The sequence below is a fragment of the Nothobranchius furzeri genome, chromosome 11 (assembly GCF_043380555.1).
Source record: "Nothobranchius furzeri strain GRZ-AD chromosome 11, NfurGRZ-RIMD1, whole genome shotgun sequence".
NCBI lineage: Eukaryota > Metazoa > Chordata > Actinopteri > Cyprinodontiformes > Nothobranchiidae > Nothobranchius > Nothobranchius furzeri.
Genome location: NC_091751.1, coordinates 59,424,509 through 59,449,833, shown reverse-complemented (window position 1 = coordinate 59,449,833; position 25,325 = coordinate 59,424,509). Strand labels below are relative to the sequence as shown.

The 25,325-nt window shown below is 41.2% G+C and overlaps 2 protein-coding genes across 5 annotated transcripts; both read right to left on the bottom strand.

The window, feature by feature from the left end:
- Nucleotides 1–406: 406 nt before the first annotated feature.
- On the bottom strand, nucleotides 407–12,682 carry klhl20 (kelch-like family member 20). 3 transcript variants are annotated; one of them, XM_054736928.2, is made up of 15 exons: nucleotides 12,562–12,682; nucleotides 10,931–10,994; nucleotides 9,788–9,905; nucleotides 7,683–7,940; nucleotides 7,495–7,603; nucleotides 7,181–7,387; nucleotides 5,388–5,546; nucleotides 5,208–5,302; nucleotides 4,910–5,025; nucleotides 4,608–4,791; nucleotides 4,317–4,460; nucleotides 3,818–3,951; nucleotides 3,447–3,655; nucleotides 1,627–1,733; nucleotides 407–1,415 (listed from the first exon to the last, which is right to left on the bottom strand). In XM_054736928.2, the coding sequence occupies exons 3-15, from the start codon at nucleotides 9,802–9,804 to the stop codon at nucleotides 1,331–1,333; spliced, it is 1,824 nt and encodes a 607-aa protein (XP_054592903.1). In that variant the 5' UTR covers nucleotides 9,805–9,905; nucleotides 10,931–10,994; nucleotides 12,562–12,682; the 3' UTR covers nucleotides 407–1,330. The 3 variants fall into 3 exon arrangements, with proteins under 3 accessions (XP_054592903.1, XP_015812786.1, XP_015812787.1); XM_015957300.3 differs by lacking the exon at nucleotides 9,788–9,905; XM_015957301.3 differs by lacking the exons at nucleotides 9,788–9,905; nucleotides 10,931–10,994 and having other exon boundaries at nucleotides 12,562–12,651.
- A 3,938-nt stretch (nucleotides 12,683–16,620) lies between these two features.
- lhx8a (LIM homeobox 8a) lies at nucleotides 16,621–23,689 on the bottom strand. 2 transcript variants are annotated; one of them, XM_015957740.3, is made up of 9 exons: nucleotides 23,551–23,689; nucleotides 22,933–23,031; nucleotides 21,706–21,864; nucleotides 21,448–21,569; nucleotides 19,683–19,903; nucleotides 19,284–19,387; nucleotides 18,560–18,655; nucleotides 17,561–17,738; nucleotides 16,621–17,405 (listed from the first exon to the last, which is right to left on the bottom strand). In XM_015957740.3, exons 1-9 carry the CDS (start codon nucleotides 23,575–23,577, stop codon nucleotides 17,329–17,331), a joined length of 1,083 nt encoding a protein of 360 aa, XP_015813226.2. In that variant the 5' UTR covers nucleotides 23,578–23,689; the 3' UTR covers nucleotides 16,621–17,328. The 2 variants fall into 2 exon arrangements, with proteins under 2 accessions (XP_015813226.2, XP_054592948.1); XM_054736973.1 differs by lacking the exon at nucleotides 23,551–23,689 and adding an exon at nucleotides 23,238–23,339.
- Nucleotides 23,690–25,325: the final 1,636 nt, after the last annotated feature.

The following is a 25,325-nucleotide window of genomic DNA, read 5'->3' as shown; positions in this document are numbered from 1 at the left end:
CTACGATCTGAGCTAGGATCAGCTCCAAATCCACCGAGTTGTTGCTGCACTACAACCACCCTCCAGCAGATGGTGCCATTGTGACCTCTCCCGACAGGAAAAAGGGCCTGTGAGAACAGAACATTATCGTGGGGAATCAGCATGTTAAAACTGACCGTTCCACATGTTAATTTATTTATTCCTATAGAAAAAAATAATTGTGTTTTTATTTACTTCTAAGTGAGGAAAGGAACTGTTGGGAACTATGAGAAACAAGAAAAACATCCTTCAGCTGCAGAAGAAAACTCCCTACACTGAAAAATGCCAGTTCTGATACTAGAACATTTACACGTTGGTGCTAATTTGAGCGTGAGGCTGAACTTATTGCACAACGATCCTTTTCTGCATAAGTGATGACAATCTGTTTTTACTCCCCACCAGCAAGTATAGAATAACCAAAAGAAACATGGAATACATGTGCAGATACTGTAATATGCACCAGGTTGTAGAACTGATGCGTATTATTCTACCACTGAAAAGCACCCATTTTTTAGACCTGTTTTGACTCCGAAGGCTAAGCTGACTGCAGAAAAAACAGCTCATAAATAAACGAGACACTTGAGTATCTAAAGTTCTGCTGGAACGTTAGCCGTACCCTTTCAGGGGAAACATTTGTAACTTTGGAGAATATTCCACACTTTTTAAACTCTACACATTCAAGGCTAGTGTTCCAGACCTGTTTGGTGCTCAGTAGCACATCATTGTCCTGCACAACATCCCCTCTTTTGCTGATGCTACACGTTGACAGCTACGGCTGGGATGGGTGTATCAAAGCCTAAATGAAAGACACGAGCATAAACAGATTCCATTCTCCTCTGGCTCCTGAGTTTCGGTGGCCAGCCTTCTACTAGAGATGCTTTGAGAGTTCTGAGCTCCTCTGAGCCTCCAAAATGAGATCATCTCTCCGAGTAGCGATAATGGTCACGATGAGCCTCGTCCGTCACACACGCTGATGTAAATCTGGACCCTGAGGCTGGGATGATGAAAACATGGGGAGTTCACAGGAGGAGTTTTCCCTCCGAACCGGAAGCTTTGTGATGTTTGTAAACTTCTAATCTCTGAACTTCACTGTGAGTGCTGTGGATCAACGAACACCACCAGAATAAAGTTAATGACCTTTGAGTGAGTTCTGAGGATGAACTAGAGTTCTAAAGTTTGACCCTCTTTTCCACCCTTCCTCCCATTCCCATGGTTGTTCTCTCACGGTCTCTTTTAGAGGCCGGAGAGCTGGTGAAGCAGTCGTTACAAGGTGATGAGGGCGTGTGAGCGGAGGGGAGGGTCGGAGGTGGCGTTACCATATGTGGGATTCACAGTGAGTCATTTTAATGACGCCCACACCTCCACCTAACCGCCGGTAGTTCATTCCTCCATATAACCTGGAAAGAAATCAAACAAAAGACATCAAACAATCAGAAGGCTTCAATTAACTCTTCAAGAGATAGAAATGAAAATCCAGCAGCAAGTGAAATGGTCTCATTATTAAACAGCTGAGCTTCAGCTTTAGAGTTAGAATACGGTCTGAAATGTTGTTTAACTCCAACCCAAGACAAGCCACTGCCTCACGGCCATGTTCTCTTCATCATTTACCTCCATGTGTTGGCGTCTGGATCATACACTTCTATAGTTTTTAAATATGTCGTTCCATCAAAACCTCCAACTGCCATCAGCTGACCGTTCACTACAGCCAAGCCCACCTAGAAACACACACAGTTAGCATCCAGGCTCACACAACAAACTGCATTATTTAGGTATTTCACCAGGCTGATGAGGTCCTTCACCGAGAGAACTTTTATCACTCATTGTTTAACATGCAGGCTGAATGAGAACATTGTGTCTTACACCTATCTCCTGCTTTAGCGTCTGATAGAAGATAGACGGTGAAATTCTAGGATCTGAAAAGTCAGATCTACATCAAGCTGTGCGGAGAACGTCTTCGCTAGCAGAAACCAACTGTTAGCATTAGCAGCACTCCACCAGGCTTGTGTTATGTGTGGAGAGAAAACATCAACGTCGCAGAGCAAACAGTAGAGTATGTTGCTGTTAGCCAATCAGAGGCAAGACGTCCAACTAACAGGAAGTAAGACTCCAAATCCTGGCGCCTGAAGCTACTTTCTCCCGCATCTGAATTCTCCGTGCCGAAACAGGCACACCGGATATAGCTCCAGCATTACAGGAAGCGTGGTTGTTTGCAGTCTTGCTGTTAGCTTGCGGTTACAGTTCTGAACGACTCATTAAAGGAAGTAAAACGCCACAATTGACTCGTTCGCTTCACACATCCGTCTCACGGGAACATCCAGTTGTTTGTAATTGAAAAAGAGATATTTTTAGAGCTGACTATTTGCTTCTAATTCACCGTTAACATTGTTAGCTCATCATTAGCCTTTAGCCTGCTTCACCTGATTTTAGGGTAAAACTAAAAGATGCCGTGGCTTCTTAAGCCTGATTTATGCTTCTCCGTCTGCGTCAGTGCGGAGACACGCAACGCCATTATCCGTCCTTGCGTAGGGCACGCAAGTACGTACGGAGTCGAGCCCACTTTTTTAAACATCCGTCGAACGAGACGGATTATGCAAGCTTGTGATTGGTCAGGACGCCGCTGTTGTTTACAGCGCCGCCATTGCAAAGAGAGCCGAGGATAACTAGCGGCAGACACGGAGAAGCTTGAAGAATACCTCGCAAAAAAATTCTAAAAATATGAACGTTTCATCCTCCCGTGACTGGAGGAGTGAAAAGATGCGCAGCAAGCGTTTTATTTGTGGACGGAAATGACAGGAAACGTGGGTTTAGAGGTGGGGAGCGCATGAAGCGGTGGGAGAATGAGAGACAAATATGTCCGTGTTAAAAGTCTCTTATATACACAAAAAACACAATATAAACACACGATCCTGGACCGATACATGACAGGATACCACAGAACAGCGCTACGCCCTCTGTGGTCCTGGCGGGGATTTGCTTTGCAACGCTCTCCAAGAGACGGAGAAATATGAGAGCAAAACGCTTCCGTCAATCCGTGCGTGTCTGTCCCTTGCGGAGCTGACGGAGAAGCATGAACCAGGCTTTAGGGGTACAAGAAATTACTTCTGGGTTGCTCCTGTTAACTGGCTTCAGTTCTTTAAAGAACTATGGGCTGATGTTGAATTACAAATGCGTGCTCTGCAGCATGAGCTCGCCACAGATTCGGCAACCTCACAGATTGTAAACAAAGACTACGTCCCTCTGTAGCTTTTATGAAAGGAGAAACCCCTGAGCTGGCGGAGAAGGAAATCTGTTTCAGTATGAACTTCCTTCCAACATGATCGAGACATTAGACTGTTTTGTTATTATTGCACTGTAGAATTCTTCCATGTGGCTCCTTTAAATTAATAATGTGAGTTAAAAGCAGCGAAGTTGTCATCCGGATTACACACCCCACTGCGTCTGGAGGTCATGGCCACCACAGGAGACCACTGGTTGGTCCTGGGGTTGTATCTCTCGGCGCTGCTCAGCTCTGTAGTGTCGTCTCTCCCTCCAACAGAGTAAATCATGTCCTGGTAGACCGCACAGCCAAGGTGCTTCCTCCTGGTTCCCATGGGAGACACGGTGTGCCAGCGGTTTTCCTGAGGATTATATCGTTCCACTAAGAAGGAGATAAGGTCAGATGAAAGATAAAGTTGAAACTTGTAAGTTATGGTTGCATTACGGTGTTTCAGTAACAAAACCCGTGAGCCAATCATACATCTGCAGGTGTGTTTGCAGCTTTGGCGAGGGGTAAACTTTACACTCAAACAAGAGAAAGTACCTGTGTTTAAAGGAGACGTCCCATCAGAGCCTCCAACAGCATAAAGAAACCCTCCGAGAACAGCGACCGCTACACCAAGTCGCCTGGTACTCATCGAGGCCACACGGGTCCACTTGTTCTCTTTTGGGTCATACCTGCACGCATTCCCCCAACAACAAGTTACACAACACCATAACTCATGCAGGAAAACTAATAGTCATCTATTAATTGGACAAAAACAAAACTAGAACAGTTTCATCCACATTTTAACATCATCAGATTAGTTTGTGTATAAAGCTGGGATGTGACTGTACACTGTACTGTTTCTCTCTGGTTTTGTTTTCTTTCTTTTTTTTCTTGTTTGGGTTTTATTATTGTTTTATTGTATTTTATTACGTGTTTTCAGTCAAGTGACCTTGGGTGTCCTGAAAGGCGCTTTTAAATAAAATGTATTATTATTATTATTATTACAACTACAGATGAAAAGGTTTTATATGTTACTTCTAAATTAAAGAGATACCTTTCAACAATATTGAGACAAGAAACGCCATCTTGTCCCCCCACAGCGTACAGGTATCCACCAAGCACAGCGACACCCACGCTGGTCCGACAGGTGCTGGTCGGCGCCACGTCGCTGCTCCACTGGTTGGTTTTTGGATCGTACCTGCACGGGTGAAAACCAGCTCATATCAAATGATAACGTAAACGTCCACTAATCTGAGGATAGTTGTGTCGGTCTAACAAATATGAACAGGTGTGGCTGGTGTGCGGCGCTATCATAAAAGAGCCTGTTCCGCTGTTGCAACCTAACCTTTCCACAGAGTTGAGATACGACGAGCCGTCGTGACCGCCCACTGCGTACAGCAAGTCGTCCAGCACACTGACACCAACTCCACACCGTCGTTTACTCATTGATGCTACCATGCGCCACTCGTTGGTCTGTGGATCGTAGCGCTCCACGCTGGAAATGGCGTCTCCGCTGCACCAACCACCAACTACAGAACGAGCAGCGTTGAGGAGGTTAACGTATTTTGTATTCTGTCTATTAGGAAGTTAAATACAAGTGAAAATGGTGAAATGTCGATTTATGTTTTTGTGCCTGAAGATAAAGACCTGCAAAGAGAACCTCTCCGCATCTGATGGGTTTCCTTGGCCGGGTTCTGGGGCCTTGCATCAGCGGCCTCTCTTGTGGCAGCAGCAGGTAATTCTTCGCCTCGTCAACAAGATCTCTGAAACATCGGACAGAAAGAAATGGTCTCAATCACAGAGAAATTGCTCATTTCCCTGCATCTTGTGTTTTACGTTGAACATTTTGCTTAAAAAAGTTACAACCCGAGTTCAAGTTAAGACTAAAAGTTCTTGAGCACAAATCTGCAGCAGCATTTATTTGCTGGTTAATGCCTTCACCCACCTGCACTCCTCGTCACTTTTAATGAGAGGGTCTGAACCCACAGTTCCCACTAGGAACTTTGGACTGAGAAGAGGTAAGCGAACATGCTGCAGGACCTGCAGAACACACAACCTTAGATCCCTCTCACTTCACAAAATGAAACCCTGAAACGGAAGACGGGCTTTTCCCAAACACACAGACCTGCGGCAGCTGGGGTCTGCGTTCCTGGATGCCGTATTTCACCCAGGCCATCACAGCGTTAAAGACCTGCTCCTCGCTCCGCACGTTCAGCTCATCGCTGGAGATGATGTCGATCAGCTGGTTGGCAGGGAGCAGCATGAACTCCTCACTCTCCATCACCTGAAACAAGAACACACAGAGGGGCATCCGTGCATCAGTAGATCAGCCTTCATGAAGTCCCACAGTTCCACTCTAACGCCGGGGACACACCGGCCGCGGAAGTGCCGTGAAGCTCAGTGAAGCGAATCGCTCACGAAATTCGGCCGCTGCTCGCCGCGCCCCAGTCGAGGCGCGCCTCGGCTCAGCTGTAGTTTTTCTTTTAAGCACTCGGTGTCCTCCATTTCCTCTCTGCCTTTTCTCAGCTCTTTTCCTCTGAGTGCGTGCGTGCGTGCGTGCGTGCGTGTGTGTGTGTGTGTGTGTGTGTGTGTGTGTGTGTGCGCGTACCTATGGTATGAGTTGTTTCTGCCAGTTGAATCTCTTGGAACCCGCTCCAATTCTGCAGCTGTATCCTAGCAGTTTCTTCAGAAATGGGTACGTACATAATCATGTTTTTCGGGGGTCGTACAGCTCCTTGTGTTTCTCAACTTCCATAACTAATTTAAAGTCATCCATCCTAACTGCTTGCCTCAGACTTTCTGCCTCTCTGTCCTGTTTGCTCTGGAAAAAAGACACCCAAAACCACACTCCCTTCACGTGGTCACACACGCACACAAGTTCGATGTGTGTGTATGTGTGTGTGTGTGTTCGTGTGGTTTTTCTGCAGTGTCTGATTACGAACACCTTTGACTATTGCGGAATTTTATTTTGAAATGCTTTATTTTGTTAACTTTACCGGCCTGCCTCTTATGTCTAGGTTTGACTTCCTGCCAGAATTGACGCGATTCACCCGCGGCTCGCGAAAAAATAGAGCAGACGCCGAAACGATCGCTGCACGGCGCGAGGCGATTCGAGGCGCTTCGGCGGCCCATGTGGTCTATAGAATAGCTTAACAAGGGCGCCGAATGAAGGCGGTCCCGTTTTCGCGGCGCTTCCGCGGCCGGTGTGTCCCCGGCGTAACCTGCTTCTCCTCTGCATCGTCATCTTTCATGTCAGACATGAGTCCGGTTAAAGGTTGAAACCCTAAAGCAGCTAATCAGTTTCCGTTCGCGTCAATAATCAGGTTAAACCACCTCTGTGTGTCATAAACAGTTCTAAACAACTGAAGTGCGTTAATAACAAATAACATTTAACGTAAAACTGTAAAAACACACGTAACCAGCGGCGTTTCATCACGATGAATGCTTCATTAGTGAAAGCGCTTAAATTATATGGAGTTGTGGCAAACGCTGAACATCTGCATTAGAAAAGAAAAGTGCTCCAGGATCAGCCTCTGTGTTGCTGCTCTGCACGGTCGGTGAGTCAGCCCGTTTGTCACAATATGTCAGCCACACAAAGAGCCCGTCGTACCTATAACCAACCAGAACAAAGACAGGAGCGAGAGAACGGGGCGGACAAGTTGTGTTAAATGTTCTGCAGCTGAAACCCGTTTCTCTCCTTCCCACTAACAAGCTGGCAGGACTCAAACATTTTTAAACACGTAATTACAGCGTTACCGACGGAAAAGCCACAGAGAGAGGTTTCAGATTCCGACTTGTGTCGGTTGCAGATATGATGGACAACAAGACCTTGAAGGTGCAGCTGCATAAGCTACACGATAAGATAAACCTAAGTGTGAAGCATCAGTCATGCTGGAAGTCCTTTTTGCACCAACACACCTCCTGAAAATTGTGCTGCGTGAACTTGTCAGCGATTCGGAGCAGTTCCCGGCAGGAGTGTGTGTCAGCAAACGCCCTGATGCCCAGACAGTTGGATGGATCCAGCTGCCTCTTGAGGAACTCGCAGCACGCCTCTTGGATCTCCGCCAGCTGGAGAAGACAAGCTGCTGGGAGCAGCGTCTGGACGTTCCCCTCCTCTACAGTCACCTGTGAGGATTAGATGCATTTTAGCTTAGCAGGAACTCTTACTCTTACTACAGCAGTTACTAATATGAGCTGAAGGTGCTGATTCTGAACTGTGACTAAGCTTTTACCTGTGACGTGTAGGCAAAGTCAATGAGCAGCTCCATGGCTCTCTCATCAATGTCACGGATAACCACTTCGGTCTGCCTGCTCTCTGCCAGCTCTCCGGTAAACATCGCCCTGAGGAGACCATCAGATACAACCCTGTTGTCTTCTGTATGAAACGCGTGGACTGAATCCACCAAGTGTCCATCCATACCTGAAGTAGGGGCTGCAGGCGGACAGGATCACACGATGAGCATAAATCTTCTTGGCGCCCACCACCAGCACCACATCGCAAAGCTCCCGGTGTTTTCTCAGCAGGTTGATCACTTCAAGGGTCTGCCGGGGGTGTTTGTCGGAAACGTAAGGCATGCGTGCTGGCTGGGGGACCCCTTCAGGGAGCTTGTTGGGGTCCCCCAAAGTACAGCGGCTGGTGATGTCCATTCCAGTGGCGTCCTGACGTGCGCTGGTGGTCCTTGAGGGGTAACGTTTACATGATTACAAGTTGGCATTTTAACAAATTAAGTTTTGTTAAACCCACCTGAACACTAACCCATAAAACAAGCAGCTGCTGGTTTCACTTTTTAAAAACATTTGGAGGTCAAGGATCCATCATAATAAGTCCATTTCTGCCAGATATCGCTTGTTTTCAGCAGCTTGAGAAGATGAAAGAAAATACTGTCTGATGAGGTCAGAAGAGTTTTTATAAACTGTTCTTGAAGGTGTGTTAAAGTGGAGGTTCACGGAGAAACGTATAACACTTCTTTTATAAATGGTCTGATATCCCCGTCATCAATAATTAAGACAAGCTCGAAGAACAAACCAAAGTGGAACTACACCACATGCACCTCGCTGAAACCGGGTTTACTTCCTGTCTGGCTCATGTGATTTCTTTAACTTTACAAAAACCTGCATGAGGCGTCTGGAAAATTTACAAATCCACGTGGAAACTTTCCAGAGCTCGGCATCCAGATCTGCGCCGCAGCAGGTGTGAATGAGGACTAAGACTCCAAATCCTGCTATTCCTGCCCCCAGTCCTGAAACAGGAGCAGGATTTTTTTCCCCCACAGGAAATAACTCAAAAGGCAATAATTCATACTAGAGACCACTAGCCTGGAAATCTAGACATGTGCCACTCTCCATAGGAGCCTCAGCTAGTCTACCATTGGCCTGAGAAGTTTATTGTTCTGCCAGTCACAGTGCTCCATTAGTGGGTGGGAAGGTGTGACAGAGCAGACCGTTTAAGATGGGATGGGCTCATTTGAAACGGCTTTGGCATCACATTTGGACTTTTTAGACTTGGGCGTTTCTTTGAGTCAACAACAGACAGAGGTACTGGAGTCTTTCATTTAAAAAAAAGGATGTAACTGCGTTGTCTTCAACGGTGTATGGCCGACATAAGTAGCTGTGAGTACGTATTTGTTGTAAAATAGCATGCAGAACCATTTTGAATACCATAGATCCCGCCCCACCACTGAGATTTGCCTATGGGTTGTGGCCAGACTATATATTCACTACAGATATAAGATGTAGCCTGGCCTGCCAGAATCATCCTCTGTTTCATTCTACACAGAGACTGAGTCTGGTAACTCTCGGCAAAGAGCACCATGAGAGGCGGGACTAGCCAGCTCAAGAATAACCAATCAGAAAAAAAGACGGAAATCCCGAATGTACCGCACGACGCTGTAATTTTCTAGTTGTAGTAAAAAAAAAAAAAAAGGTATCTGGCAACAGCAAAAATAGCTTATTTTTTTATTTTTTTTTTAGAAGAAATGCTTTTAGCGCTTCTACTTGTGGTTTTAAAGACATTTGAGTCATTCAGAACAGAGGAAAGAGCCGCAGCAAACTCTGCCGCTGTCTTAGTTGTTTATGAGAAACTGAGCGTGGATGTGTATGTGACGTCCGCGACGCTGTAGTTTTTTCAGCTGTAGTAAAAATGGAGTCTGGCGACAGTGCAAACATCTTTCTTTAGAAGAAAGGCTTTTAATGCTTCTACTTGTTGTGTCCAAGTTATTTAGACCAGAAGAAAGAGCCGCAGCGAACTCCGCTTCAGTCGTCATGTTCGACAAACTCGGTGTTGTGGTGTGTGTACGATACGCTACTCAGCGCTGATTGGCTCGGTTCAAATTCTCACGGGGTGGGGTTATTTGAATAGGAGAGTTCCCAGACTCTTTCTCTGTGCATAATTAAACAGAGGACGAGTCTGGCAGGCCAGGCTAAATAAGATGGCTTTCCAGGCTAGTAGAACCCTTACAACGCTGAAAATCATCAATGGAGCACACAGAACCAGACTGAAACTACAAAAGGATGAGGAGAACTCACAGATATCTGCAGCACATTGTAAAGGGAGAGGAGAGTGAGACTTGGCACTGATCTCTCAGCCACTGAGCTTGGCATCGGAAGTGCAAGTCACTGGGTTTGCACCGACTAGAGGCCTGTCCTGGGATAAATGGAAAAGTCCTGCTGGATTTAAGCTCTAGAATATATGCCTATATGGTACATTGTCACATGAAACCAGCTTTTTGCCGGTGCCTAAACCAGGATGGAGTATGTGGCCATCAGCTGAATACAGTCCCTTATCTAAGGGTCTATTTTTAGCTGCTGTAATGTAGCAGTCAGTGTAAATATAATTACACCAGTCAGTCCTCACATCCTTTAGAACCGTGGACACCGGGTCATTCTGGTTCTGGGATTGACCTCGGATCATGTTCACGGCAACAGCCAGACCTCTGACACTTAAACTTCCAACAGGTGTCATCATCATTATAATCAGGCTCCTCCCGTTACACCAGTGGATTTATATAGAAACCTTCAAAGGTTTAGCTAAGATGTGCAGTCAGATTATGCCGTGCTTTAGATGAGATGAATGAACATTCATTCAGTGGTGACTTAGAACATTTCAGACAACTTTGATGAATCTTCCCTAATGACAGGCAGGCTGTGATACAACACAGGTGTTTTACCAAAAATGGTGATGCTGTTTTACACTCAGATCATGCTGGACAGGATATTTAACCCCAACAGCTAATAACTGACCACAGATTTGAGTTTATATAGTCCATATTGTAGTAGATCAAGTAGGTCAGATCTACCCAGTCTGCAGGAAGTTAGAAAACAGGAAATAATAACCTTTAATCAGATAAAACTACACCATGTAGCATGAATTTGAGTTTTTACATCTAATTCCAGGACATTTTCACCACTAGAGCATATCATTCTGCACCTTTAAGACATATCTTCCAAATAAATCTGACGGTATTTAATGTTTGTGTAATGTCTACATGAGAATCCTGGTGAATTTTGTTTTTGTAAATATTTGGGCATAATGTTTACATCTTACTATCAAGTTATGGTTGTACATTTAAATTATTCTCATTATGAAGTCTAAGGTGAGCCTGAAAATAACACCCACATCCTGTAAGAGTATCACATTTAGCTTACCTCATACTTAAACACCACACCTACCTGCGCATTGGCTTTGTGTCCTTGCACTGAAGAACTAAATTTGGGTTAACGTTTTCAGCTTAGTCTGTGAAGACAAAAAATCAGACTCTATTCTCAGTTTCTGTCCTTAAAAGTTTTTATTTTATTTTCGATAATGTTTGAGTTTTTATTTGACCCTGCGGCTCTCAGAGAGCTAAATAACAGAAGCTTCTGAAATTCCCGTACTCACGTGTATTTGTTTCCCCTTTGGTCATTGTTTTATTTTGACAATTTCTCATTGTTATCAGATCAGACCTGTGTACAATAAACTAAATAACCCCAAAATGTATGAATAAACTCACTGGCAGGAGTTGACCTGACACACAACATAAGAAAATGCATTTAGTTTCTTCTTTAATTTATACAGACTTTTAACACCAACACTATTGTAAAGCTGGACTTGACAAAAACACATATAACTTTGAACAAGAAATTTTTGATTAAATTAAAATATATTTTAAAGAGGTCTCAGCAGCAAACAAACAAACTGGAAACAAGTTTGCATGCACATGCTGATGTTATAGATAAGAGTTGTGACACGTTAAGATTCAAGATGATGAAGGGGAAAAAATTATTTATTCTTCATAGGTCTGAGGTCAAAGGAAGGGAGCTAATTAGTCATAATATGTAAACAATCTAACTCATTTACTATTGTGTTCTACATTTTACATACAATACATTTCTAAGATTTTTGCTGAAAAGAGTGATCAGTTTTTTATTGCACATAATGATGAAATTGAACCGGTCTAAATTCAACTGATTTTCTACAAATATATTTCTTTTTTTTTTCTTTTTCTTTTTTTTTTTGTGATGTTGTGTTTTGTTAGAATACCCTCATTAGGCAAGTTTGCAGAGGAGAACAGAAAGAGGATCTGATGAAAATCAAAACTGGCTCAGCTTTTTATCCAGTTCCATCCAATTAACACACACTGACAATAAAGGAAAGCTGATCACTCTGAGATAGAAATTAACATTTAGGAACATTCAGAAATGTACTCAAAGTTAAGAAAACACTTTTTAAAAGCTCACATTGCCTTTGCTAAACAAATGTTGAGATTTTGCCTAGAAATGAATTATTAATAATAAAAACAACAACGGTAATAAACAAAAATACATTGTTATGAGGCGCTAACACCTAAACAATTACTTGTTTGGGTTTTTTTTATATCAAATGCCACTTTAGTAGGCCTTGTGGTCCATCTAATCTCAACTAATGTTTGCAGTATTTTATTTGTTCTCAAATTGACATTCTTCATTAGAATACGAAGTAGCTTAGCTCAAAATGGCTAACTTATGGTTAGCTTATTCAGACAATGTTCTGCTATTTTGCTGACAAATGATTTTTTTCCACCAGTATAGTAAAATAGAGAAAGCGTTAAAGCACTGAGATGAATGTTACTTAAATCAAACAAAAATCAAACGAAGCAATACTCGCCTATTGACGCTAACTTCTCAAGTTTACACGGCGATGCTAAACCCCACAGCCAGGTCTACAATTGCTAAAAACTAGGCTAACGCGTTAACATATTGCCCCATTACACTGTATATGTTGATAGTGTCAACATTAACAACTACGCGTAAAAGAAATACGCCTGTTTAAAAATTGGTATTACCTTATATTCCCATCCCAATGACTAGGAGAAGTGGCCCGGCTTGCTAGTGTTTACAAACTCCACTCGCTGGGTTAACACTGAAGATTTTCTTCTTCAGCACTAATGTGCGCATGCCAAGTGCAAAGCACCACTTCCGGAAGATTTTTCAAAGTAAAAGTATGTGGAGAAAACGTTGTTCAAATATCTAAAATGTAGCAAAAAGATCACAGACAAACTGTAAACCCACCTGTGGTTTTGCCGCAGTAAAAAAAAGACATTGCAAATACCGGGCTGCTTCATTTTTGCTATTGCGAAAGGGCATAAAATTCCATTCATTTCTGGTCTAGGGTGACTATTTTTCAATAGGTGACTGACATTGAAAATGTTTTGGTAAATGAATAAACTACTCAAATAAATGAAATAAAAGTAAATGCAACTGAAATAACAGTTTCAGGAAAGAAATTAAGTTTGTCCTTTTACTAAATGTTATTTGTCCAAATAGACATTTAATTTCATTAGTTGTAAACTGTCATTTGGTTTGATAGGCAGGTACAATGTCTGTAATGGGCTTATCTGGATTTAGGTCAACTGGACAGAAACACATGAAAAATAATTTAAAGACAACAATTATTAGAAAGTAGAAGACATACAAGACTGATAATGATCCCTTGATCAGGGGCTCCACGCAAAACCTTATACCAATGGGAACAAAACAATCACAAGAACTGCGTGCAAAAATCCTAGAACTACACGTGGAACTAGTGAATGACCTGCAGATAGCTAGGACCAAAGTTACAAAGGCTTCCATCAGTAACACACTACGTTGCCATGGACTCAAATTCTTCAGTGCCAGATATGTCTCCCTTAAGCCAGTGCACCGTATAGGCCCTTCTGAAGTTTGCTAGAGAGCATTTGGATGATCCTGAAGAGAATGTCATGTGGTCATTTGAAACCAAAATAGAACATTTTGTTAAAAACCCTACTTGTCATGCTTAGAGGAGAAAGAATGCTGAGTTGCACTCAAACAACACCACACCTACTATAAAGCATGGGGGTGGAAACATCATGTTTCTGGGCTGTTTTTCTGCAAAGGGACCAGGACGACTGATCTGTGTAAAGGAAATAATGAATGGGGCCATGTATCATCAGATTTTGAGTGAAAAGTTTGTCTCTCATAGTTGAGCAACACCTTTGATGAAAATGACAGGCCTCTCTCATCTTTATAAGAGGGAGAACTGGAGGTTGAATAAAACCTGCAGTCAGTTTGCATGCATTTGTCTAGTAAGAAGAACTAATCAAAATCTTTCGATTAAACTAAATTTTGATAATAAAAAATGCAACATTAAAGGGGCAACATTGCCATCTGCTGGCATTTATGCAAACCATGTTGTGATCAAGCAGCTGTGGTGTCATCTGTCCACAAGGTAGCAGGATCCTCCCTCTCTGTTCAACATCTAAAGCAGGGGTTCCTCAGGGGCTCCAATCCTGCACATTTCTGCTGTATAAATAGCTGCTATAAATAAAGATGCCTTGCCTGTTTAAAAAAACTTATTTTTATTCATACATTTTGAATCTAAATTGAAATATTTCTTTCATTTGAACTAACTAGTTTTTTATATGAATGTACAGTTTATAGTGTTTTAGTGTATAGTCTCTCTGTGTTATTAGAAATAAACGTAGAGATACCCCCCTTTGTGGTGTACTTTGGGGTTTGGGGTACAAAGCCTTCTGAAAGGTCCCTGTATGACCGGTGTTAGAGCTTGGTCCGCATTGCTGTCAGTAAGTTGGGCTCATTTCCGTGACTCCGCCAAGGCTGCCCTTTGTCACAGATTCTGTTCATAACATTTATGGTCAGGATTACTAGGTGCAGCCAAGGCGTTGAGGGGATCTGTTTGGGTGGCCTAAGAACTGAGTCTCTACCTTTTGCAGATGATGTCGTCCTGTTGTCTTCATCAGAACGTGATCTCCGGAGCAGCTGGGATGAGAATCAACTCCTCTAAATTTGAGACCATGATCTTGAATCAGAAAATGGTAGAATGCTTTCTCCAGGTCAGGGATGAGGTCCTGCCCAAAGTGGAGGAATTTAAGTATCTTAGGGTCTTGTTCATGAGTGATGAACCTGAGTCATGAGGGAACGATGGAACGCGAGATTGATAGGCAGATTGGTTCTGTATCTGCAGTGATGCACATGTTGTTACTGGTCTGTTGTGATGAAGAGAGGGCTGAGCTGGAAAACGAAGCTCCCAATTTACAGATCGATCTACGTTCCAAGCCTCACTTAAGGTCACGAGCTTTGGGTAGTGACTGAAAGAATGAGATCATGGACGCAAGCGGCAAAGAGAAGGTTTCTCCGCAGGGTGGCTAGGCTCTCCAGATAGGGTGAGAAGCTCGGTCATTCGGGAGGGGCTTGGAGTAGATCCACTGCTCCTCCACATCGAGAGGAGCCAGTTAAGGTGGCTTGGTCCTCTAGTTAGGATGCTTCCTGGATGCCTCCCTAGTGAGGTTTTCTGGGTGCGTCCAACTGGGAGAAGACCTAAAGGAAGACCCAGGACACGCTGTAAAGACTATGCCTCTTGGCTGGCCAGTGAAACCTTAGGATTCCCCCAGAGGAGCTGGCCCAAGTGGCTGGGGAGAGGAAAGTCTGGGCCTCCTTGCTAAGGCTATTGCCCCCGCGAACTGACCCCAGATAAAAAAGGATGGATGTAGATTTATTTTATTGCTGACTTAAAGCTGAATGTTCTGTTCAGTGACCCAAAACTGAATTAGTGAAAACATTTATTTATTAGTTAATAACCAGAAAACTTATTTGATCCTTAATAGATTCAGTTTTATTTTTGAGTTTATCAAATTGATTAAAATTTTGTTTAACCAGTGAACAAGACTTGGAATTTACCCTTGGTTTATTCTGGGCAAGAAGAATAGTTACAAACTCACATTAAAATATCTATAGATTCCACTGATACTGTTAGGAACCGCTATAAAACACACACACGCACACACACACATACACACACACGAGGAAATGTGACAAAAATGAAACATACAAAACAGATTAAATACAACAGACAACATAAAACAAGTACAATAGACACGGGTGGAAAAACTAAAACAGGTTTGCGCGCTGCCAACACATATATATACCACAGTGGTTAAACCAGGTTTGCATTCAAGTATAATTTAGTGTTTTTAAAGAACTATATATATTCAAATTCATCAAGATGCTTATTTACTGGCATTTTAAAAAGACCAAGTAGTTTGTATAAAAAGGAGTAAATATCGGGTTTAATGTCCCATCACCCCCACCAAATAGTGAGATTGGCCAGAACTTTAAAGAAAATGGCCAACATTAGAATTTGTTTAGCATTCATGTTGATGCCATGTTTGATTAATGCAGCCAGGGGCGATTGTAGCATCAGAGGTTCAGGGGTGCTGAGCACCCACAGATCTGCTCGGTCAGACTAGATACATTTTAGCACATCGTCATTCTCACATTTATGAAGCAAAACAAAAACGCTGTTTCAATTATCAAGTTATGTTTTACACGTATGTTAAACAGAATCTATCACAGTAGCAGAATCTGGTCCAGGTCAGTGGTTCCCAATCTTCTGTCCTTGAGGATCCCTTGGCTGTGTGGTAACCTCACAGCACAAGCTATTGTAGAAGAAGAAAAGGAAGAAGAAATAATTTTTTGTATAGCGCCTCTCAAGACACAAATCACGAGGCACTTTTATGTGCAGAGATCCTCACAATTTTTCTGAGGACCTCCTTGGTGAATCACAGACCCTCCAGGTTGGGAACCACTTGTCCAGGTGTTGTAGTTTTAAAATATGAGCAGATTAAAGATGCTCAATGAGTGAAAAATTGGTTGGAAATGCCCTTTAATATTTGGAAACCTGAAATTGAAGCCTTTATTTCTTTTAGCTTTGTCTAAATTTCCACATCAGAATGAGACATATGCAGCAAGTTGTTCAGCGTTTGAGCATCATAAAATCAGCTGGAATCTTTATATTTAGATTTAATTGTTGCATAAAATGCAGAAATTCATTTAGCAAAATGAATCAATTTAGCAAATCAAACAACATTTTGTGTTATAGCATCACTCTTTAATCTTCGACTTCTTGGATCACATGTGAAGGTCCAAATATTTCCAGAATGTACAACAATCTGACTTTCACCATCTGATGATACATTTGCACATCTTATTGTCTGCAGCTAATGCAGAAACACAATAAAAAATTATATATGGATCTGTGGAAAGTGAACAGTTTTATTATGCAAGTAAAATAAAAACAAGAAAGGTGACCCCTTTCCTGAACCTTCTTAAACAAATCTTAAGTCTTTTTTGCAGACCGACATAGATGATATTCAATTCCCAAAAGGCCCAAATTTACTGTAACACAATTTTGAAAAGATCAACCTTTAACAGAAAAAGTACAAAAAATATCTTATTGTTACCCTTGTGAAACATTTTCTCAGTTCATCAGCTTAACTCATAACTAAATTACTTTTGTACACCATTTTAAAACAAAGTGCCTCGTTTCATACAAAAAATAAATTAAGACATAAATTCATTACATTCATATTAACAGAACTTTCATCAAGCAAAAATTCACGTAATATTTTCTAATTTCAACTTCATTTTATCTGTCTGTGCCTGTGTGAAAGAAAAAAAGAAATTGTGTGCCTTTGCCATTTCACCCATTACCCCTTACATAACATATTTATTACTAATGATTTCCCTTTAGCCTTTCAACCTTTACTAAACCCCATTTGTCCAGGAGGTAAAACTCAGGCCTGGCTGATAGGGAGATGTGCGAGTGAGTTGTTCAGAAGAGGCTGAAGCAGAAGCTGGTCTGGAGTCTGGACTGCAGGAGGGAAACAAGAACAAATATACAGCAAATTTAACGTGGGTTGAACTGATCACCATAAAAAAAACATTATATTTAGAAATTAAAAATGACTCTTCTAGAAGTGTCTGTGTTGTTTAATAGCCTGATGAAGCACATAGAAAATGACTTACCATCCATGTAGGTTAGAGAGGTGAGGAGGGGTGTGTCAGGGGGGATGTAGGTTGTATACAGATCCTCCAATAAGGGTGGAGTCAGCTGACCTGGAGCAAGTGATGTCATTATGCCCGAAGAATTTGGATTTGGACTTATATGCTTCTTTTGACGAGCTCGACAGTTCTGAAACCAAACCTGAACGTAGGGAGAGATTTGACTCATGACCTTCTAGAAAGAGTTGTGGTGTTTTGCATCCATTTTTGCATTAGTTATAATTTTGTTTCAATTTCCAAACTATTTCAATGATGCAGTCTAAAGCCCGGGCCACACTGTGCGTTTGTCGGCCATCCAAGACAAATCTCTTGTTGTTAACAAAAAACTGCGAACATGTGGGTGATTTGCAGATTTGTGTCCGGCCCAGGGACAGCTTAATGAGCACTCTCACGACCAAATTCAGCTTCCAACAGTCATCTGTGTGAGAAAGATTACAACTTCCATCTGCAAATCAAACAATGTCAATAAACCTGGCAAATAAACTAGTGATGAGGGTAATGAAGAGTAACATTAGCTACAATGGAGGCTACACCTACCCGCAAGAACATGTGGACCACTCCTTTTTGGAATTCGGTTCTTATAATGGTGGTGTCTTTTTCTATTTCCATCATTGTTACTTTGGCTAGCTGTCAACTTTTGGTGATGTATGCTCTAAGTGAGTACATTCATGGAGTTTCCTTCTAGAGCAAGACATCAGGGCTCAAAGAAATTTCGGACCACAGTGTGCCACCTCTCTAGAGTCCTCACAGTGTGACATGAATCTTTGGGACAGCTGAAAAACCACAGTGTGTACCTGGCTGTAAGCAAAGGTCTTCATGATTTTTAACACAATTGCAGTTAATCAAGCATGAATGTTTTTTTATGTATTGGACACAAAATAAATTACAGCCCCAAATAGGAGGATCTCAGCTGGTTTCTGATTTTTAGCTCAATGACAATCCCCTCGATGCCAAATGTTTTACCTGGATCACTCTGCGACTGAGCCCAGTCCTTTCTGCCAGTTTCTGAAGTGTCTGGGCATCGGGGTTGTTATCTTTAGCAAACTGGGTTTGCATCACCTAAACAGATAAGATTTCATTACATTTACACTCAAAAACCCGCTGCACACAGCCACATTCTTCCAGTGACTGTAAAAACACAGAAAAACACAAACTAAAGTCTTTTTTAAGATTTGCTTTTCTCAGGAGTGGAAAGTCTGACTAGTTCCTATTGATGTTATAACAAGGTCCTGAGTGAAACACCCCAAGATAAAGTAAAACTTGTAAGCCAACGAACATCCCAGATTTATTACTGCCAGTGAATGACTGACTGTGGCCCATTTTTATCATCAAGAGTGACTCAGAACCGTAAAGACCCATGCAAATGCACATTTATTTGCATCGGGTTACCTCCTAGAATGCATCGCGACATTACATCACGATTTTTAGCTCCTGTAAAGCACGCGAGTGAAAATGGCTTCAATAGCAGCCCTAAAACAAATGGCTACAAGGTTCTCGGATTTGTTAGTTAAGCATTTTTGTTATAAATTTATTTAAAGAAATAATATTTATGGTAATTTTTAAAACTAGACATAAAAATCCTGCCAATCCAATCATTCCATGTTGAGAAACTCCAAATGACTTCATGCGTTTAGTCAGTGAGACAATGACTCATTAGTTAACAGACATTAACACCTACGAACGGTACCTGTAACTGGTCCACAGTAAAGCTGGTTCTGGCCCTCTTGGTGGGTCGGCCCGCAGTACTAGTATCATCCTTGTTGGTTGTCTCTTCATCTACTTTTGGCTGCTCTTTGGTAGAAGACAAGGCAAAATATGTCAGAGTGTCTGCTGTTTATAAGACACACTAGATGTGGGTGTGTGAGCAAAAGGGTTGTGCATCTTGTTCATGGCTCTGTGGTGGAACACTGACCAGCCCCGGGTGTAACCTGGTGACTGCTTTTGAGAGACACAAGCTCTGTGCAACACTCCATGGAAAATAGGATGTAAAATGAATGAATGAATGAATAAAGTTGGACCACATGCCTGAGAGTGGACCACGTCAAAAGATAAACAGTAACAGAACCGCTTGGAAGACTGGGCGTACCATTTTCTTTAGCACGTTTGAGATTCTCCAACATCATGTCATAGTGAGCGCGACAGAAGACCCTGTTCTCTAGTATTCCACACTCCTCTCCAGTAGAGAGCTGGCGCTTGCAGGAGGTGCAGGAAAAACACGCCAGGTGGAAGGTGCTCCCCCGTGCTCGACGCACCCAGTCAGTAGAGCGGATGTTCCTGCCACAGCGAGCACAGCGAGTGCCATACCTCCTGATCAAAAAGGAGGAAACAAGAAGTCTGATTAAATAAAACAAAATTAAAGATACAGTGGCAAATTTGGAAAACAGATTTACTTAAAACATTTTTTCATGCCTCTTAATATTGTTCTACCATAGAATAGCTAAAAAAATAATGAAGATTAAAAAAATAATAAAGTGGTTTTCTCGCATTTGTCTTAAAACCTATGCCAATAACACATTTTAGACCAAGAGTAACTATTGGACCATACGGTTGTTGATCTCAACAAGCCGCCACACTTTGCCGGGTCCTCACTGAAGTAAGAGGTTCTCCACTCGATAGTATCGGAGAAGGAGAAATAACCGGCTGCTACCACTTCAAGTTTAGAACAAACTACTAGAGTCCCAAAAAGAAAAACACAACTAAATACATTTGGACATAGAAAACATTGACTGGTGTTTAGCATTCTCCTGTTTCCTGTGGCATTGTGGGTTTCCTGTTACCGTGGATGGTGATCCAGGAAGGACACCCAAGGGGACTGTGTTTGTGTTTTACTAGCTTGTTTGCTGATTCGTTATAACAGCCTTAAATATTTCGTCACAGTTAGTTGTTAAAGAACCACATTTTCATGGTGAAAGTTCCCGTGGCTTCACAAAGCCAGCATCCATACAGATAAACAGCCTGAGACCATGTTGAGAGTAGGATCTTCTCAAGAGGAGTAAGAATGGCAGAAACAGTGAAGCCACCCAGGCAGACAGAAACCATCTCTGGCAGGACTGTCACTTACTTTAGTGCCAAAAAATACTAAATACTTAAAAAATGAGTTTGTGGGTTAAATAAAGTTCCAGAAATAAAACTGAGGCACAAAGCTAGAAGCCAAGCTGATTAAGATATTTCCAAAGAGCTCACCTACTTTGTCATGTTTATCATTCACCCAGAAGCTTCAGTGAGCTCAGTAAGGACTTCACTGCACATGGAAACTTGCTATGCTTTGAATCTCAAACCGTATCCTGTGTGGAAGACTTTAACTTACCTAAAAACTCTAAGTCCCCATAAAAAATAATGTGGATAAACAAAGAATAAAAACTATCAACAGACAAGGGCTAGAGTCCAACCAGACAGGTTTCCAGTACATCACATGGGAATCACGCTTTCTAAAACTCTCTCCCAAGGTCACTTCAAAGAACACTGCAGAAATCTACTCGTACATGAACATGCAAACTCTTCACACAACAGGGCAGCTGATATTTGAACTTGGGACCTATTGGTGAGGAAACGCACCACACTGCACCCCCGTGCAGCCCATGTGCATCAGGTAATAGCAAGATGGTTTATCGATTTTACAACTTTGAAAACAAATAAAAATAATTCAGATTCACTTGGTTGAGATGCTAGTTTCTTAAAAGGAATTGGACTGCTAAGCAATAATCTGTCCCCTTCTGAAACATTTACCACTTTTTCCCCTTTCGTTGTTCTAATACTCTTTATTTATAATAAACAACTTTCCCATTTTAATAACAGACCAACAATTATAAAACAGAAGTTGTCTAGACATAAGATGACACATCTTCGCATACCTAAAGTAGTCAAGTTTGCAGAAAACCTGTCTATCTTTCACAAAACAGCTCACATGTCTCCCCAGTGATGCTTCACACACGCTGCATGAGAGGCAGCGCACGTGCCAGCAGAGGTTGTTCACCTGAACAGGAAAATTCAGAAAGACACAAGAGTTACAGCTAATACGTTGAGACCTACTTATTTCATTTCAACATCAATGGCTTTGTTGGACTTCTAGAGGTTTAATAAACCACTTTTAGTGGTCTTATTAAGTTAACCTTGAGGAGGTATCTGTCCACGATCTCTAGGCCACAGGCGGTACACACGGTTTGCTCCTGCTGGGAAGCCACTGTTGGGGCGGAGGAGAGGGAGGATGCAGAGAGGGAAGAAGGAGAGTAAAGCTCATCCTCAAAAATGTCATCAGGTCCGGAGGAGCACTGTCAGAAATAAGATGGCAATGTTAAAATGTGTTAATATGGAGGAATACAAAGAGTTCTTTGAAAAACACTATTTAAGAGAAAATTACTTATTTCTCCATTATATATATATATATATATATATATATATATATATATATATATATATATATATATATATATATATATATATATATATATATATTAAACAGCCAAATACAGTTTTAACATAGACCATTTTATAATTATGTTTGTTTTGCTCTTTAAAACATTTAGACTGATGTAATGAAATAATCCATAATTAAAAGTTGATCATTTGGGGAAAACAGCCATAAATTATTTTTTGAATGACACATTGTAAAAAAAAAAAAGTTATACTAGAAGGTTTCCAGTAAGGCGACTAGATAAACTAAAATCTTAAAGGGAGGAATGCGGATCTTCAGTTTTCGGGTTTCTTAAACAAGTAATTTTAAACATCCATGTTTAGATTTATTCAATTAAGAAAATAGCTTCTAAATACAAAAAAGCCTGGATATTTTTAGAATAGTGGCCTATCTAAAACATTTGAGGCCTAATATGGCACTTTTTAAAAGATAAATACCAGAAAGAGAAAGATTTATAGAACAGACTCAAATTGGATAAAATTATTATTTTTATTATTATTAATAAATAAATAATCAAGTCTGGTAATATGGCATTTTAATATTTAGCATAATAATCTCCTTTCATGGTCATATTTCTATTTCTTTGACACTTTACAAATATCAACTATGTGCCTAAAGATTTGTTTATCACCTACAATACTTTGTTTAAACTTTAAGCAGGTCTGCTGTTAAGAGTCATTTAGAGAGACTTCCTGCAAGTTTTGACAGTGAAAACTACAAAGAAGGCCTCTACTTGTTTTCAGTCTATTTATTAAACAAATGTTTGTAAATGTTCAGTCAGTAAAAGTAAAGTTTTTTTTAACCTCGCTTTAGCACTTTTAATGTCGCGTGCACCGAGCTCGCGCTTGTTACTTCATCAAACTTCCCACCCTTGGTCTCTATTGAAAAGAAAACAAGCTGTTAATTCGAGATTGAAAACACCTACTGTGTCGTAAAAAGTTTGCCCGTGTTGCAGCTGAGTGAAAACAGCCTCTGCGGTCTGATTTTCTCCCTCCGACATGGTGTGGAGACCGCAGCGACGCACCTGCATCCAGAGTGACAGAAAGATGGAGCCTCTTCATATTTCCATCAAAACCACACTGTTAGCGAGTGTCTCTAGTCCACATATTAGCTTAAACACCAGAATTAGTAACTATTATTGTGTTCCACTTTTACTGCCCAGACAAAGCGCACCAACAACCAAATATTCTTCATTAATAAAATCAATTTAATTAGCAGGATTTTTTTTACCTAAGGACATTATTTCTATCGGTCTTGCGCGCAGGTGCGTCTCATTCTGACTGATTGCGCTGTGCCTCGCACGTGCGCATGGCAGGAGCCGCTGGCGCTCGCATGTGAGGATTCTGTCACGCGCGCGCCACTGTGGTCACCTCTGCTGATTTTCATTTATACTATTCCAGAATTTGGTTACGCATCAGCTGCACGCATTTTGAGTGAATAAAAAAGGCCGAGTAAGAGGCTTAAAAAAAGTTATTTAGTTAGGAAATGCTGGTGAACTCTGCACGTGAATAAATAAATACATTAATTCATTAATAGTTCTTACCGAGCTGTTGGAGGCAGAATTAAACATTTTCAAAGTTCATCCCGGTGCAGCCAGATGTTGTCCAGCAGCAAATGCTGGTTTACTCCCTGTTGGTTGCCTCAGACCTTCAGACCCCCTCTGATTGTCTACTGTCAAAATCCAGACTTGTTGTGTCTTGACAGAAATCCAGCACCTCCCACTGTGGTGGTCAGACCCCTAGATGAAGTTCAAATTTCCGTAAGGTCTATATTCCTTTGATCAGGACAAAAACTCTGAGTTGTTCATCTGAATTATTAACTGCATAAGCAAAGCTGGGACTCACCAGACAAACTAAATTTGAAATGTTAAATAGAAACTTTGATTTCAGATTTTCCTCCTGCAGCACTCTATCTGAGCAGGCAGACAATAAAGACAGTTTCAGAAACATTCAACGGACTGATTATTTCCTCTGGGTGATTGAACAGACATGACCGTCTACTACTGCTGTAAGGACAACGCCATATTGATAATTGTTTCATTGTTTTTCTACAGCACAGAAAACAAGAACAGCAGAAAATCCTTCATAAGTCAATTTAAAAAGACATTTTCCTGTGAGAGATGTTGAGTTTCTGTTATCCACTCTGACTTTATCAGAATCCTCCATCTTTTCCTTTCCTGCCTTCAGGGATGTCAAAACCAACACAGCTCTTGCTGTTTTAGGGTTAGAGTTATATGTTTTCTGACATCCATGCTGCCTGAACCAGACTAAAAGTGTATGTAATCTTTCGTACATATCAGGATGCATTTCAACAGCGGGGTTGTAAGTTTCGATGACCTGAAACTAAAGTTTTTACACCTCTCACGAGAGCCAGTTTGGTGTATTTTTGTAACAGGCCAATTTGAATTTTAAGTATATAATTTTAAATCTTATATTTATGATCAGTTTGTTGTTTTATTTATATACGTATTTTTTTTCATTTGAACCTTTCTATTTCTTCCACCATCAGCACGTTTTATTTATTTATTTTTGTCAGACTTTAAAACTATTTGTTTACCAAACGGTTCATGTTCAGAGATCCCTTTGTGAATGGAAAGGTCAAGAATCCCTTTGGGTCTCATCCATTAATGAAATCCAACCCCCCAGCTTCCACAGAGCTCAAAAACTGGGTCCTTTTAGCAGTTTGTGAGCAGAAAACTGTCAAACATGTCTTTCAAACTGATTATGGGTCACTTTTGTGAGTTTGGCTGTAAAATAAATCATCTGTATCTCAAAATACTGGATTATCTTCTGAATGTGTTATTTAAATTTTACTATTTTAAAATTTAGGTTTTGTCCACGTAGCAGTTAAAAAAATATTTGCCCTCCCAAAAAATAGCGTCCATACCACTTTGTTTTTAGAAAAAACTCCAATCAGAAGTAAGTGCATTGTTAAGCATATTTATAGGCATGCCAGACCTGTAGGTGGCAGTATTTCCCTCAAATCCTATACATTTAACTGCATCACTTGTTTTTTTAAACACAGCAAGAGTTGTTTTTGCTGATGTTTCGACTAACACTCAGAGCTTCATCGATGAGGAAGACTAAAATAGCAGCGAAGCAAAAACAAGATAAAAACAACTCCTTTGCTTTGTTTAAAAAAGAACCAAGTACTCAACTCACCTTTATTTATAAATCGCACCTTACAGGCAAAACGATGCCACCAAGGCACTACACAGATCAACTAAAAACATAAAACATTAAATCCAGAAAATAAAAACATTGTATCACAAGATACAGATAAAAAATACAGTAAGTGCACAAATCGCTATAAGTCAAA